Here is a 15,450-nt window from a genome sequence, read left to right on the forward strand (position 1 = left end):
TCAAAAGCTGTAAGCTTCTTTTTTTCTTTTGTTTAAAGATTTTAATTTTTATTTATTTTATTGGAAAGGCTGACTGCAAGTTCATTGGTGTTAAAATAGGCTTGGGAGTAAATTAATGGGTGGAAGCCGTTTATTTCAGAGCACACACACACACTAAATTCACATCCTAATGTGATGCTAATTGGGGGCCCTCAGATTCAGTACAGACCCGCGGAATGAGAACGTGCGTCCGACATAAAGGCCAGGTGAATCCCTGGCTCTTGACTGCATCAGCACCACAGGATGCAATCCTCGCACTTAACCACCCCACTGAAAGCCGGAGGTTGCAGGCCGAGGTTGAGCTCCGGGCTCCTCCGGAAGACCCGGGAGTGGGCGGGGGAACGGGCTAGGGGTGATGCGTGTGCCCTGCCAGCCAATGGGCGCTCCCTGAGTGGGGGCGGGCTCCTATTTCAGCCGCTCCGCGCGACGCAGGCGCTCGGCGTACCCTAGGACTCAGGATGTGGCGTCTGTGCCGCGCCCTAGGCGTGCACGCTGCAAGAACCTGCAAACTCCTAAGACCCTTGAACAGGCCCGCTGCCTTCATGTCCACTCTGCTGATCCATCAGCCCCAGTATGCCTGGCTCAAAGAATTGGGGCTCCGCAAGGAAAACGAGGGCGTGTATAATGGAAGCTGGGGCGGCCGGGGAGAGGTAGGCGGCTGCTCGGACAATCTCTGCAGCTGGGAGTGGCTCCAAGAGGCGGACGCGGCCCTCGCTGACCTTCGCTGCACTCTGGGAGCCTCTACCAGATGAGCAGTTTTGAAGCCCCACGGGAAGTCCTCGATTCTGCAGAGCTACGGAGAATAGATGCCATTAGGGAAGCTGGTGACGGGTTCAGTTTGCGCACCGTATGGCAGAATCTCCGGGCACTCGCCTGACGGTACTGCAGACTTCAGGTCGAGCTGGACTGGAGCTGTGCCGCCACGGGTTTTAAGTTGCGTGCTCTCAAGTCTAGGAGCTTAGACTTGCTGCACCTTGCGGAATGCCTTGAGCGCGGCTTTCTCGGCCAATATTGGTAGCCCAGAGGGGAAGGATGTGCCTGGCCCCCACTTACTCCTGTAAAATGCAATGGAAAGGTCAGGGTATTACGTCCAGATTTCTTTTTCCCCTTAAGAGAGCCAGCCACATTTATAAGAAAACTTTTGTAGTGAAGTAACTTTATTGCCTGTTACCTAATGCATCTGTCCTTTTAAAGGAAACACTAATTTTTTTAGGTGGCCCCAGACTGTCGCACATGGAGGCGATTTTAATGATCCTACAAACTCCTTTGTTCTTGAGAGTTGTAGCTTCTTTTTCTTGGAGGCACAAGTTGTTAGATTCTTGGGTAAAATACTCGTTCCCGGAGGTCTTCTTTCTTGCATCTGAGTTTTCTTTCACTCACACTGTCTCTTTGAAAGATTTATTGTATGTTTTTGGAAGGCATAAAGACAGAGAAGGGCAAGGACACGGAGATTTTCCACCTGCTGGCTCACCCTCCAGATGGCCACAAGGGCCAGAGCTGGCTAGGTGCATCAGCAGGGAGCTGGAATGAAGTAGGGCAGCCAGGACTCCAACTGGCAAGCATATGGGGTGCCAGCGTCCTTTAGGCAGCTTTTACCTGGTTTCTCTTTCTGACCTGAGACCTGGCCAGTGTCTTGCTTACTGGCCTTTCAGTATTTGTCTGCATGTAACTCTCTTCTGACCAGAGGGTGGGCTGTGTTGGCAGCAATGGTTTTCTGTGTGTAATGGTCATGTTCTTGTTTGAAGGTTATAACGACCTATTGTCCAGCCAACAACGAGCCAATCGCACGAGTCCGACAGGTGAGTTCTTTTTTTTTTTTTTTTTTTTTTTTTTTTTTTATTTAATTTTGACAATCCTTACAAATTTAATTGGGGTAAAAAAGGGTCAAGGTCTAAAGGGGGATATAGAGGAAGAAGCCCCACCCAATCTCCCGCCCACCCCAAGTCCCGGGAGTGGGGTGCGCTTCGAGATACTCGATCAAGTGGTTCCAATAGTTCACTATCCATGGGTCGTTGCCTGTCTCGCCACCCCAATCATGATGTGGTCATTGAAGAGTTCGTTGATTGACACAGTCCCGTCTAGGGTCTCCATTTGCCCAGTCTCTGCTGCCATCAGATGGCTGAGGTTGTTGCTTGATTTGTCCTGTCTTTCCCTGGTTAGGAGTCCGAGTCCGGTGTCTCGAATGGGAAGATCCTCGAAGAAATTTTGAGGTATTCCCAGTCCAGATTCCTGCTGTTTTAGTAGCATAGGGTCCGTCACAGTCCACTGCCCCGGACAGCTGGCGGCTGCAGTTGCTGGGCCGGTTCTGTCTCCACCCGTGTCTTCTTACAGTCCCGCCTGGTTCCACCCTGGACGCATTTGTCCCTCGCACGAACTAGTAGGAGTTGCAGCCCAGTCAGGGCGGCCCACAGTAGCCTCAACCAGGCCCACCTCCTACCCTGGCTTGCCAGTATATATGGCATACTAGCCCAGTCTGTCCCCGTTACCCTTCTGTTGCTACAACTAAGCCCGACAACCCTCACCAACTCTGGTTGTAGCTTACTCCAATGGGATTGGTCAGCCTAGCCTGGTTATCACCCAATCTGGTCCCCATGAGGTGCACAGGCGCTGTGTCCCTGCCTGGTCTAGTCTACCCCCCACCCAGCTCCCGCTCCTCAGTGTAACTTGCTGTTCAGCTAGGGAGCCTCCCCTTTTTCTCCTGTCAGCTCTGCCGCCTCCCTTCCTGGTTCTCACTTGTGTTGGTTGGGTGCTGCGGCTGCATCCGGCTCAGGCTACCTCACCTTGGCATTCCAGCCTCGACAGGTGAGTTCTTAGAGTTCAGATGACTCACAGGAAGCTTGGCAAGCTTTGCTTAGATGCAGAAGCGGATCAGGACAGGTTGACAGCTGTGCTTTGGTAGAGCTGCCAAGAACCACGGGTTTCTCTTGCTGTTGGCATTGAAGGATGTCTGGGATAGACTGTCCACTCTGGGCTGGGGTGGGGAGGAGAGGATAGGAAGGTTGTGCACTGGGAAGGGCGACCTCAGAGGGACTGAGGACAGGGCCCAAGGAGAGGTTAGTGTCCCTGGGGTCCAGCTGGAGACTGAGGCTCTGTGTGTCCCATTCTCCTGGAGTGTTCCCAGACAAGGTCTGGGGGCCTCACTTTGCAAATCAAGGCTCTTACTGGTAGCTCTTTATCTTTCATGTGGGTGATTTCGGTTGTGATTGTGGTCCGGTGACACACACAACTCAGTGATCTATATACTTATGTACGCTTCTCGGTTTGTATGCTGTGTTTTAAGACAGTTTTTTAAAGTAATGGATTCAAACATAAATAAAATTAAAGATTTTCCAGCACAGCTGACTTGTAGTCAGTTTGGGGAACTGCCAACTATGGACATCAGCCATAAAGCTTAGGGACACACAGAGATTTATTTGGTTGTCTTAAGGAAAAAAATCTGTACATTCTCAAGTGTCCCTTGCCTTTGCTTTTGTCACTTTCCCTCCCTAATTCTTTATCCAGGCCAGTGTCGCTGATTATGAAGAAACTGTGAAGAAGGCCAGAGAAGCCTGGAACGTCTGGGCGGATGTAAGTATGAACGTGGTGGATTGGGGCTTGCAAGAGGTCAGTGTCACACCTGTGGTGAGAGCTGATCCTCTGTTGAAATGTGGGCTGGCTGGGCTGCAGCTTCTAGGCTGTTGGCCATCAGTGAGCGAGTGGCTTTAAATCGATCAGGGTTCTGAACTGATACAGCATGAACTCATGCTGTGAAAGCTCTTTTTTCTGCATGGAAATTTCTTGTATTTATAATTAATCAAATAGGGAAAGGAGCTATGCTCGCCATATCTGATTGTGGGCTCCTGAGAAGGTTTGGAGATTTCCCAACGCCCCCTCTCCCTCCAGGGAGAGGTGCTTCCCCTTAGGGTTAAAGAAGTTAATCATTTAAAGTACTTGGAGGTGATCCCAACTGGGCAGTTCTCATCTTGGTGCTTCTGGGGGAGTTGCAAACCCCTGCCCTCTTTGTTGCTGCTGAGTCAGTGATCGGGAGGAGCTGGGGGTGGGGATGGGCTGGAATATCTCCCAGAGAGCTCTGGGAGGCTGCAGTTTTGTCTTTAGTCTGGAGACCACCTTTGTACAGAAAACAGAAACCTCCCCTCGGCTTTAATTCTGGGTGTGTTAGCTCCAGGGAACATCAACTGAACCCTTAAAAGCTATGTGCTTCACCTTTCCTGGGTAAATGAGAGTGTCTTAAGCAATGTCATTTATTATTTAAACATTTTTTTCTGGTCATGAAGCCAATCCACATTCCTTGTTAAGAAAAAAACAAAACAAAAAACCTGATGGAATAAATCATGATAATGAAACCCCTTACTGCAGTCTCCTCACTGCAAAAGGCAGTTAAACTTGGATGCATTTCCTTCTTGTCTCGTGTATTTGTTATGTAATTGTGATTTTAAAAATACATATATTTTGAAAGACAGATACTGACTCAGAGAGGGGAAGGACAGAGGGCTGTTCCGTCATCGGTTCAGTCCTCAAATGGCCGTGATGGTTCGGGCTACTCCTGAAGCCAGATACCAGGATCTCCATCCAGGTCCCCCACATGGATGACAGGGGCCGCTTTCTTGGACTGTCTTCTGTCTTCTGCTGCCTTCGTAGGTGCATTCCAGGGAATCAATATGGAGTGGAATAGCTAGGACTTCACTGGAGCTTTATGGGATGCGAGCATTGGAGGTAGGGGTGTAACCAGCTGTGTGCCACAGTGCCAGCCTCACAGTTATGTTTTAGAAAGAATATTTATTTTCATCTACACGAAAGGCAGAGTGACAGACAAGGACAGAGAAAGATCTCCTGTCTGCTAGTTTGCTATGCAAACAACACCGAGATTTGAGCCAGGCTGAAGCCCCATGCGTGGAACTGCATCTGGGTTTCCCACATGTGTGACAGGGGTTCCAAGCATCTTAACCATCGTGTGCAGTCTCCCAGGGTGTGCATCAGCAGAGAGCTGAATCAGAAGTGGAAGTGTCGGGACTTGAATCAGCACTTTGAGATGGGAAGTCAAGGAGTCTGCCCCCACAGTGGTGATGATTATACAAACATAGACCCATGGTGTATAAGATTTTGTGATCAGTGATTATATTTTATGCCAACCTAAAAAGCTACTCTCATTGTCTCATTGTTTTCTTGTACAAGCACTTTTTAAAACCCTTATTTTTAGAGCTGTGGTAGAGCTACTGAATACTGAGCACGAAGCATAGAAAGTTCCAGTCTCTTGTCTCCTTTCCAAACTTCCCCTGCAATTATCAACACTTGGCGTTGCCATGGTACCTTTATTCCAGCTGATGAGCCAACATTGACCAAGTTATGTGGATCCAGTCTTTCCATAATGTTGAATGCTAATGCCAATGCAGCTTGACATAGTTATTTTTGACTAGAAATACCTATGGCAAGGCAAATACAAACATCTGAATAAAGAGCTTGCTGGAGTTCAGGATTTTCCCTTTTCCTGAACTGGCTGTTCAGCCTGTTTTTGCTTTGACCTGGAGACTGTAGTTGGCAGAGCATTTGCCTTTAGCATTTTATTGCACGTTCTGGTTGCCAGGATTTTTCGCATTCTGAATCTCTCTTGGCAGTGTGCTGTGTGCTGGCAGGCCTAGCAGTGCCAGCTCCCCTCCCAGACTAGGATTCATCTTGACCCCTCCTCCTTGGGGTGGGTCTTCTTCTGCTTGGTGTATACCACTGTCCACAGTGGCATGAACAGGGTGGAGAGGGAGGGAACGTGCATAAAATATGAGACAAGAAAAAGATAATTAGAATAGGACAGTCAAAGAGATTCCCCATTCTTTCTTTCTTCCTTTTTTTTTTTTTTTAAAAAAAAGATTTATTTATCTTTATTGAAAAGTCAGGCATACAGAGCGGAGGAGAGACAGCAGAGAGGAAGATCTTCCATCCGATGATTCACTGCCCAAGTGACCCCATCGGCCAGAGCTACGCTGATCCAAAGCCAGGAGCCAGGAACTTCCTCCCAGTCTCCCACATGGGTGCAAGGTCCCAAGGCTTTGGGCCGTCTTCGACTGCTTTTCTAGGCCACAAGCAGGGAGCTGGATGGGAAGTGGAACTGCTGGGATTAGAACCTATGCCCATATGGGATTCCAGCGAATTCAAGGCAAGGACTTTAGCCGCTAGGCCACCATGCTTGGCCCCTTCCTTTAAAAAATAATTTGTTTATATATATATTTTTTATTGGAAAGATATACAGAGAGGAGGAGAGACAGAGAGGAAGATCTTCCATCTGCTAGTTTACTCCCCAAGTGGCCACAATGGCTGGAGCTGAGCTGATCAGGAGCCAGGAGCTTCTTCTGGGTCTCCCAAGAGGGTGCAGGGTCCCAAGGCTTTGGGCTATCCTCGACTTCTTTGCCAGGCACAAGCAGGGAGCTGGATGGGAAGTGGGGCCACCGGGACACAAACTGGCATCAATACGGGTTCCTAGTGTGTATAAGGTGAGGACCTTAGCTACTAGGCTACCTTGTTACACCCGAGATTCCCCTTTCTTTAAGGAAAGGTTGAGCCAGAAATCTCACTGCCTCAACCTTTTATTCAACTGCCTGGGGAGTCATTGCAGGAATTGACGTGGTGCATACTGTCAGGCATAAATAAATGGAGGTCATGAGGCCATGCAGAACTGAATTTTTATTATTGTAGCAGGGTGGTCATCATCTCGCAGGATGATGTACAAAGAACGTAGGAGTTTTTATACTTGTACAAAAACATGATGATGCAAGTAGTTGGAAAGCAGGTGCACAGAGTACAGATTAGCTGAGCTTCCACAAGGTTAGAATAGCCCATAATAGTTATAAGCACAGGGTAGATAAGAAGCTCTCTTGTGGTAAGAAAAGGCTCAGGCAATATTCCAAGGGACAACAAAAAAATCAGACTCTGGGGTCAGGTCTTCCATGACTCCAGGCCTATGCACAGCTCTTACATGACCTCTTGCAAAAAGCAGAGGTCCTCTGCTTTTGTCTGTCTGGGAATGTCTGCCAGGCATCCACATCACACATTTTGATAGCTGTCTGTCTTATTCATATTAACCAGCCAGTGCTTCATGGTCAGGAAGCAGCAGTGTGGCCCAAGTTCAGAAATCAGTTTGTGGCTATCTCAAGGCCATCCTTAAAGTACACAGTCCTCTGGCCTGAACTGTTGCCCAAATGTGGACCTCCTACAGGCCTCGGGCTTGGTTTTAGACTTTGGTCCACTTATGGATTGTTGTCAACAGTTTGACCTTGGTCTCCAGCACCAGCAGTCTGTGAACTCAGGATTCTGGTGTGCTCTTCCTTATCAAATCACTGTTATTTCTTTAGAAACTGCCTGTGGCAGTGCAGAGCAGTTTAGCTGGGCTTCCCAGTGTTAGAACAGGCCACTGTTTCATTTAGTTCTCAGGCAAACCTGGAATTTTCAAAGGGAATATTACGTTTTATTGTCTTAACACTTTCTTTCTTTCTTTCTTTCTTTCTTTCTTTCTTTCTTTCTTTCTTTCTTTCTTTCTTTCTCTCTCTCTCTCTCTTTCTCTCTCTCTTTTTCTTTTTTAAACATTATTTGTTTGAAAGGCAGAATTGTAAGGAGGGTGACACAGAGATCTTCCATCTGTTGATTCATCCCCAAATGGCCACAGTAGCTGGCCCATGAAGCCAAGAGTCAGGCACTTTGTCCAGACTTTTCTAGGGCCCAAATACTTGGGTGCCACAGACAATTCAGCTGGAAGCAGATTGACTCGAAGTCATAAAGAAATGGGCTCCACTCAATAATATTTGTTTGGGACCTGGCACGATAGTGTAGCAGTTAAAGTCCTTGCCTTGCATGTGCCCGGGTTCCATATGGGTGCCGGTTCTAATCCTGGCAGCTCCAATTCCCATCCAGCTCCCTGCTTCTGGTCTGGGAAAGCAATGGAGGATGGCCCAAGGATGGTCTCCCATGTGAGAGACCTAGAAGAAGCTCCAGGTTCCTAGCTTCAAATTAGCTCAGCTCCAGCTGTTGTGGCCACCTGGGGAGTGAACCAGTGGATGGAAGATATTCCTCTCTGTTTCTCCTCTCTGTATATCTGCCTTTCCAACAAAAATAAATCTTCAGAAAAATCTTTTTTTTGTTTGAAGAATGGCTATGGAGAAACTTCATGCAAGAAGACTAACCTTCCCAGAACACTTTAGCCTTTATTGTGGTAGTCACAAAGTGAAAACAAGGAAGCTTGGGGCTGGTGTTTGGTACACAGGTGAGGCCTCCACCTGCAATACCAGTTTCCCATGTAGGCTGTTCCACTTCTGGTCTGGTTCCCTGCTGGTATACCTGGCAAAGCACCAGAAGATGCTTTGGCCCACATGCTTGGACACCTGCACCCATGTGGAAGACCCAGAGGAGGCTCTTGGCTCCTGGCTTTGTGACCACATGGAAAGTGAGCCAGTGAATGGAGGAGTCCCACTTGCTCCTCTCTCTGTGACTGTGTTTCAAATGAATAAAGAAGCATTATTAATGATGGCATACATCTCTATAACATCAAATAAATTTTTTAGACCAAACACCATGCTTAGCCTTCATGAGACTCAGTTAATATAAAACTTGCATGCACTGTGTTCTTGGAGTGACCCTGTTCTGGGAGGCCAGTGGGAACATTCTGGACTTGGAGACCTGGCTGCTTGTGGTCATGCTTCCTTAGGCAAACATGATGTATTATGCCAAGTTGTCCTTTGCTGTCCTACTGGCTCCTTGCACAGCTCTAGAACATGGGGCATCTTCCAGTGCTTTCTCAGGAGAATTAGCAGAGAACTGGATGGGAAATGGAGTAGCAAGAATACAAACCTGGCACCCATATGGAATATAGACAGTGGCTTAACTCATTACACCACGATGCACAATGCCAGCCCCTCAAAAGGAATATTTGAAGGGAAATAGAATGCAAGTGTAAATATATGGAAACATCATTTATAAAACTTGAATTCTTTGTCTTGACTATGGCGAACCTGGGCAGGAAAACTGACTTTAAGCTTTCCTCCACAGACCGCGTTCAGCACAGGATGCTCCTTCCGTGTGCCCTCATTTTCCCTCTTTGGTAGAAGAGCTGGATTGGCTATTTCCAGGCACAGAAAGAAATGGCAGTAGGGGCTGGTACTGGCATTGTAGGCTAAACTTCTGCCTGCCGACTGTGGTTCCCAGTTCTAGTCCTGGCTGCTCTGCTTTCAATTCAGCTCTGTGCTGATGTCATGGTAAAGCAGCAGAGGATGGCCCAGATGGTTGGACTCCTGCCTCCCCACCCACTTCTCCCACATGGGAGACCTGGAGGAAGCTCCTGGCTTCAGGGGGAAAAAAACTATCCAAAACACCACCAGCACAAGATTGGGTAATTCTGATATAGGCATAAAATGCAAGTGAAGACATTCAGGTTGCCTATCGAGATGCTTGTACAAGCGTCCCACTGGTGCAGGTCCTGGGAGGCAGTGTTGGTGGCTCAAGTGCCTTGATTCCCGCTGTCCATGTGGGAGACTGCACAGAGGTCCTAGGCTGCTGGTTGCAGCCTGGCTCAGTCCCAGCTGGTGTGAGCATTTGCAGTGTGAACCAGCAGATGGACAGCCTCTGTCTGTCTGTTTCTCAAACTTGAGAGGCATGAGCAGCTTATAGACTCTGCCTTGCCTCTAGGTTAAGATTCTGGTTGCCTGGACTAGCTTTCCCAGTTGACTTTTTATGTTTTCCAGGGATTCCCACTTAGGTATTTATTCTTTTTCCTGGGAAGGATATTCCTGTGGGTGATTTTTTTTTTTTTGTAATTTAATTGGTTGGTGTGTGCTCTAAGCTTGCTCTTTCCTCTGTCCCTCTTCTATCCTGTTTCCCTTGTTGATGGTCCTGATGACAACATGTAATTATTTGTTGCTTTGTTCCTCTCTATCTCCCAGCAGCTACTTCAGTGTCCCACTTCCTATGGTGGCCTCCTGGTCTAGCTGTATCCCAGTCTTTCTTTTTTTAGATTTAGTTATTTGAAAGGCAGGTTGACAGAGAAGGAAAGACCCATGAAGAGATCTTCCACTGGTTCATTCACTCCCTAAATTAACTGCTGCAGGTCAAAACCAGGAGCCAGGAGTCCTGTCTGACGCTCCCAAGCAGGTGGCACAGACCCAAGCACTGGGGCTGTCTTCTGCCTTCCTGGGCATGTTGGCAGGGAGCTGGCTGACAAGTGGAGCAGCTGGTGCCCATATGTGTTGCCGGCCCCGAGTCTTGGTATCATCAGATAGGCCTTTGATGTAACTACTTTGTTCTTTTAAGGCACACATCTGGCACTGTGTGTTTTGGACAGAAATTCATACTTGGAATCAGATACTAGAATTCTATTTTTTTTTTTCTTAGATTCCTGCTCCAAAGCGAGGAGAAATAGTGAGACAGATTGGTGATGCCCTGCGGGAAAAGATTAAAGTCCTGGGACGCTTGGTAAAGTATTTTTTTGTGGTGCTGCATGCCTACTCCCCTGTGAGTGAAGAATAATCTGTCACACATCTGTGTCTAAGATTCTGACTTTAGGGAAAGCAGTGTGTAAATTTTAAAAAATCCTTTCTATAGAGGGAAGATGAGGAAGTGTTACAAGAAAATATGAGGAAAGGGTCAGCTTTTTAAAAGCCTTTGGGAAAATAAGAACACTTTCTTCAATTTATTACTTTTTAAAGCTAGGCACAAAATACATCTTGTCTTATCCTTGAGTCTCGTATTTCAGATCTGAATTCTGTTTGGCATGTTGACTTTTAGGTGTCCCTGGAGATGGGGAAGATCCTGGTGGAAGGCGTAGGAGAGGTTCAGGAGTATGTGGACATCTGTGACTATGCCGTGGGCTTATCACGCATGATCGGGGGACCCGTGCTACCCTCGGAAAGTAAGCAGTGCCATCAACGAAGCTGTGGTCTGTCCCCCGACATGCGGGGCTCCCGGCCCTGTGCTGTGATGGGGAGCAGTCTGCCTAAGAGGGGTTCAGAGGCCATCGCAGTCTGTAAACATATCTGCCATTTTTCTGAGGAATGTAAATGAAAACAGGTACAAATATTTAAACTGGAGAACCTTTTCATCTTGTTTTAAAGGTAAAGGTCAATGTTGGCAGGTCTATAGGGGAGAACTCCAGTTTAACCCCTCTGCACAGCAATATACCCCAAAAGCCTAAAATTTAAAACTAGTTTTAAGTATCTAATTTAATTAAGTGATCTGAAATGCAACGGAAGTGTCTGTGTAAAGGTATATATTGTGGTAGCAGTGACTAACATCACGGATGACTTAGATGTGAAACCAGAAAAGATCAATGATTTTGGTGATACTAGCAGGAGGTACTGAAGGTAATATTTATGAAGATCGTCTTCCCTTAGCCCTATGCTAAGATCGTCTTCCCTCCTATGCAGGTGGAGGTCTAGCCTACTGTACTATTGCACTGGACCCCAAGTTGGGGTGGTTTTTTTTTTTTTTTTTTACTTTTTAAAAAAGATTTGTTTTTAATTGGAAAGTCAGATATACAGAGAGGAGGAGAGACAGAGAGGAAGATCTTCCGTCTGATGATTCATTCCCCAGGCGGCTGCAACAGCCGGAGCTGTGCTGAACTGAAGCCAGAGCCCCAGAGCCTCTTCCAGGTCTCCCATGCTAGTGCAGGATCCCAAGGCTTTGGGCTGTCCTTGATTGCCTTCCCAGGCCACTGGCAGGGAGCTGGATGGGAAGCAGGACTGCCAAGACTAGAACCGGCACCCATATGGGATCTTTAGCCACTAGGCTATTACACCGGGCCCCCCAAATTATGTTTTGAATTCTGTATTTCTGTAAGCTTTGCCAAGAACCCTGGTACAAGGGAAGGGATAAATGTATGCTAAGTGGTACCAGTGATTTTTTTTGTGTGGCAGAATTATTGGTAGTGATTGCTGTCTTTCTATCTTTTCTAAAATTCCCATAATGAGAATTATGACATGTTTATAACCAAGAAGTAATGGAATTTTGCTTCTTTAGAATTAAAAAAAGGATTATGATATTTTTTCTGTTTTTCTTAGAAAGTTGGGTAAATTCCATACTTCTAGAATAGGTGAAGGTTGTCTTATAAATGTACAGTTACTGGTCTTAATTAGATACTCAACAGTGATTCCCATTATTCCAGATTAATTTTATGTCATTCAATACTTTTAAGAGGTTTCTTTTTCCAGTTTTTTACTCCAAAGATTTGTTTATTTATTTGAAAGAGTTTTCAGAGAGGGAAAGAGAGATCTTCCATTCACTGTTTTGCTCCCCAGTGGCTACGTAGAGCTGGGCTGGTCCAAAGCTAGGAAAAGGGAGCTTCTTCTGGGTTTTGCCAAGGTCTTGTGCCATCCTTTGCTGTCTTCTCAGGCACGTTAGCAGGGAGCTAGATTGGGAGTGGAGCAGCTGGGACTTGAACCAGTACCCATGTAGGATTCCAGTACCAGAAACACAGACTTTATGCACTATGCCACAGTGCTGGTCTCCCAAGAGTTGTTTTGTTTGTTTGTTTTTGGTTTTTTTTCCAGTTAAAAAAGTAGACTGCCATTGGAAGAAGTTGACATGTAAATAAGTAACCTCTTTGATTTATTCTGCTTTGATGTTGGCCTTGCCAATTAAAATCTTATAATTGTTGGGCCCAGTACGATAGTGTAGCTGTTAAGATCCTCACCTTGAACATGCCAGGATCCCATTTGGGCGCCAGTTCTAATCCTAGCAGCCCCGCTTCCCATCCAGCTCCCTGCTTGTGGCCTGGGAAAGCAGTCAAAGACAGCCCAAAGCCTTGGGAACCTGCACCCATGTGGGAGACCCAGAAGAAGCTCCTGGCTCCTGGCTTCGGATCGGCATAGCACCAGCCGTTGTGGTCAGTTGGGGAGTGAATCATTGGATGGAAGATCTTCCTCTCTGTCTCTCCTCCTCTCCATATATCCAGCTTTCCAATAAAAATAAATAAATCTTAAAAAAATCTTATAATTGTTTATACATTTAAAATTCTTTATTTGAGAGGTAGAGAAGGAGGAGAAGGAAAGGAGGAGCATAGAGCAGGAAAAGGAGGAGGGAAAGACAGAGATGTTGTATCTGCTGACAGACTCCTTGGATGCTCACAGTAGGCAGTGGCCAGCAGCCAGGACATCAAGTCAAGTTGTTGCATCAATAGCAGGGTCCTAGCTACTTGCATACTCACTTGCCTCATCGTCAGATCCCATCTTGCCAAGGTATCCACAGACCCCTTGTTGGGCTCCAACATGCTCCTTAATTCTCTAGGTGCCAGGGCTGGGTTGTGTAGGAACCACACACACGGCAGGCTGGATCCCACTGAGCACTGTGCCCTGGGCTAGGCTGGAACCTGTCCCGGGCCGTGTGGTAGGCGCTGCGTGGCCAACTGCAGCCACCTGGCTAGGATCAAAGTAGCCAGGCCGATTCCCCCTGTAGGTTTCTAAGAAAAGTTCTGTTATTCATCCATACAGAGGTTCCGAGTGGATTCTGGCTTTATTGATTGAAGAATCGATGTGTTGTGGGGATGTGAGGATCCACTGTGAGGCATCTGGCATTGTTTCTGGTGTGATGTGCCTTTGTTCTGAAAGGGAAAGACTTGAGCCTTTGTTCTTGTTAACTTTGATGCAGTGCAGTAACCTGCAGCCTGCTGCCTGCCTTCCCTCACCCTCAGGGCCCGGCCATGCGCTCATCGAGCAGTGGAATCCCGTAGGCCTGGTTGGAATCATCACTGCATTCAATTTCCCCGTGGCAGTGTACGGCTGGAACAACGCCATTGCCATGATCTGTGGGAACGTCTGCCTTTGGTAAGACCTGCTTGTTTTCCTGCCTGTACAGAAGGTGATAAAAGTAGCCAACCAAATTCCTTCGCTTAGGCTTGACAACTAAAGGCATTTATGAATTCTGTCAAATTGAATTTGTTTCTTTTTCTTCTCTTTAGGAAGGGAGCCCCAACAACCTCCCTCATTAGTGTGGCTGTCACAAAGTGAGTGTCTATGAATATCTTGCTATGGACTGCTCCTGAAGGCGTGATTGACAGGACTGGAATATTAACTATTGATGCCATGCTTGTTAAAGTGTGAGCTTTGGATAAACTGTAGTGTTTTTATATTGTTTTTACAGTTTATGGAATTCTTTCTGAATTGTGTCTTTGAATTGAAGTCTTTGGGAACTTGGCAGTACAACTCGTTTCATTTTTCCTTAAAGATTTATTTATTTATTTATTTATTTTAATTGAAAAGGCAGATTTACAGAGAGAAAGAGATACAGGGAGGAAAATCTTTTATCTGCTGGTTCACTCCCCAAAAGGCTTCAAATGGCTGGAGCTGAGCCAATCTGAAGCCAGGAGCCAGAAGCTCCAATGTGGGTGCAGGTTTCCTATGTGCGTGCAGGGTCCCAAGGCTTTGGGCCATCCTTGACTGTCTTCCAGGCCACAAGCAGGGAGTTGGATGGGAAGTGGAGCATGAGGGACATGAATCAGCACCCATATAGGATGCCATCTCTAGCAGGCAGAAGATTAGCCAATTGTGCCGTTGTACCAGCCCGTAGTATTGAACTTTTCTCAGTTATTTTTCCCTCTTGGAAAATTAAAAAATCTCTAGTGGAGAAGTCCATCAAGTGTAGTGACTATTTTGGAACTCTCCAACAAAGTAATGGTTTTGAGAAGTGATTTATACCTAGCTAATGTTTTCACTACTTTTGTTTAATAGGCTGTTTTTTAAAAGAAAAAAAAAATTAAAAGGGGGGAAAAAGAAAAACAAACAAACAAACAAATTAGTGATTATCTGAATCCAGTGGTTTGTTCAGCACTTTCTAGAGTTACTACATTGCTTTTTTTAAGGGTTTATGAATTGAAAGTGTTCTGCATAGAGAGGGAGAGAGACACAGAGAGGTCTTCCACCTGCTGTTTCATTCCACACAGCTGCCAGAGCTGACAGTGAGTCAGGCTGAGGCCAGAAGCTCTGTGTGAGTCTCCATGTCCTGCTTTTCCCGTGCCATTAACAGGGAGCTGGATTTGAAACGAGCACCTGGGATGTGAGCCACCATCCAATGTGAGATGGTGGCATCGCAGGCGATGGCCCTGCTGTTGCATTGTTAACTAAGAAACTTTTAAATTTCTTTTAAATTTCTTCCTTTTAAATTTCTTTTAAATTTCTTCCTTTCTTCATATTTGAAATAGAGGGAGAGAAATAGAAAATAAACTGATCTTAAATCCTCTGGTTCATTTCCCAAAGGCCCATAGCATCTAGGGCTGGGTTAGGTGGCAGCCAGGAGCCAGGAGTTCATTACAGGTCTTCCGTAGGAATGTCAGGGACCCAAGCACATGAGCCATGCATCTCCTCCCCTGTCCAAGGATGCAAATTACAGGAAGTTGGAATTGGAAGTGGAGCTGGGACTCAAACCCAGGCACTCGATATGGAGTGCAGGCTT

General features: G+C 46.5%; 1 protein-coding gene across 3 annotated transcripts in view; it reads left to right on the forward strand.

The window, feature by feature from the left end:
• The first annotated feature begins 469 nt into the window (after positions 1–469).
• Positions 470–15,450, forward strand: part of LOC121167526 (alpha-aminoadipic semialdehyde dehydrogenase) — a 32,832-nt gene continuing 17,851 nt past the window's right edge. For all 3 annotated transcript variants that reach the window (XM_040996983.1, XM_040996982.1, XM_040996984.1), the window contains exons 1-7: positions 470–689; positions 1,785–1,838; positions 3,541–3,606; positions 10,402–10,482; positions 10,795–10,918; positions 13,694–13,826; positions 13,961–14,005. In XM_040996983.1, coding sequence (XP_040852917.1) covers positions 498–689; positions 1,785–1,838; positions 3,541–3,606; positions 10,402–10,482; positions 10,795–10,918; positions 13,694–13,826; positions 13,961–14,005 — 695 coding nt within the window. In that variant the 5' untranslated portion in view covers positions 470–497. The remainder of the gene's footprint in view (positions 690–1,784; positions 1,839–3,540; positions 3,607–10,401; positions 10,483–10,794; positions 10,919–13,693; positions 13,827–13,960; positions 14,006–15,450) is intronic.

Source organism: Ochotona curzoniae, unplaced genomic scaffold (genome assembly GCF_017591425.1).
Source record: "Ochotona curzoniae isolate NIBS_2020 unplaced genomic scaffold, NIBS_Ocur_1.0 patch381, whole genome shotgun sequence".
Lineage (NCBI taxonomy): Eukaryota > Metazoa > Chordata > Mammalia > Lagomorpha > Ochotonidae > Ochotona > Ochotona curzoniae.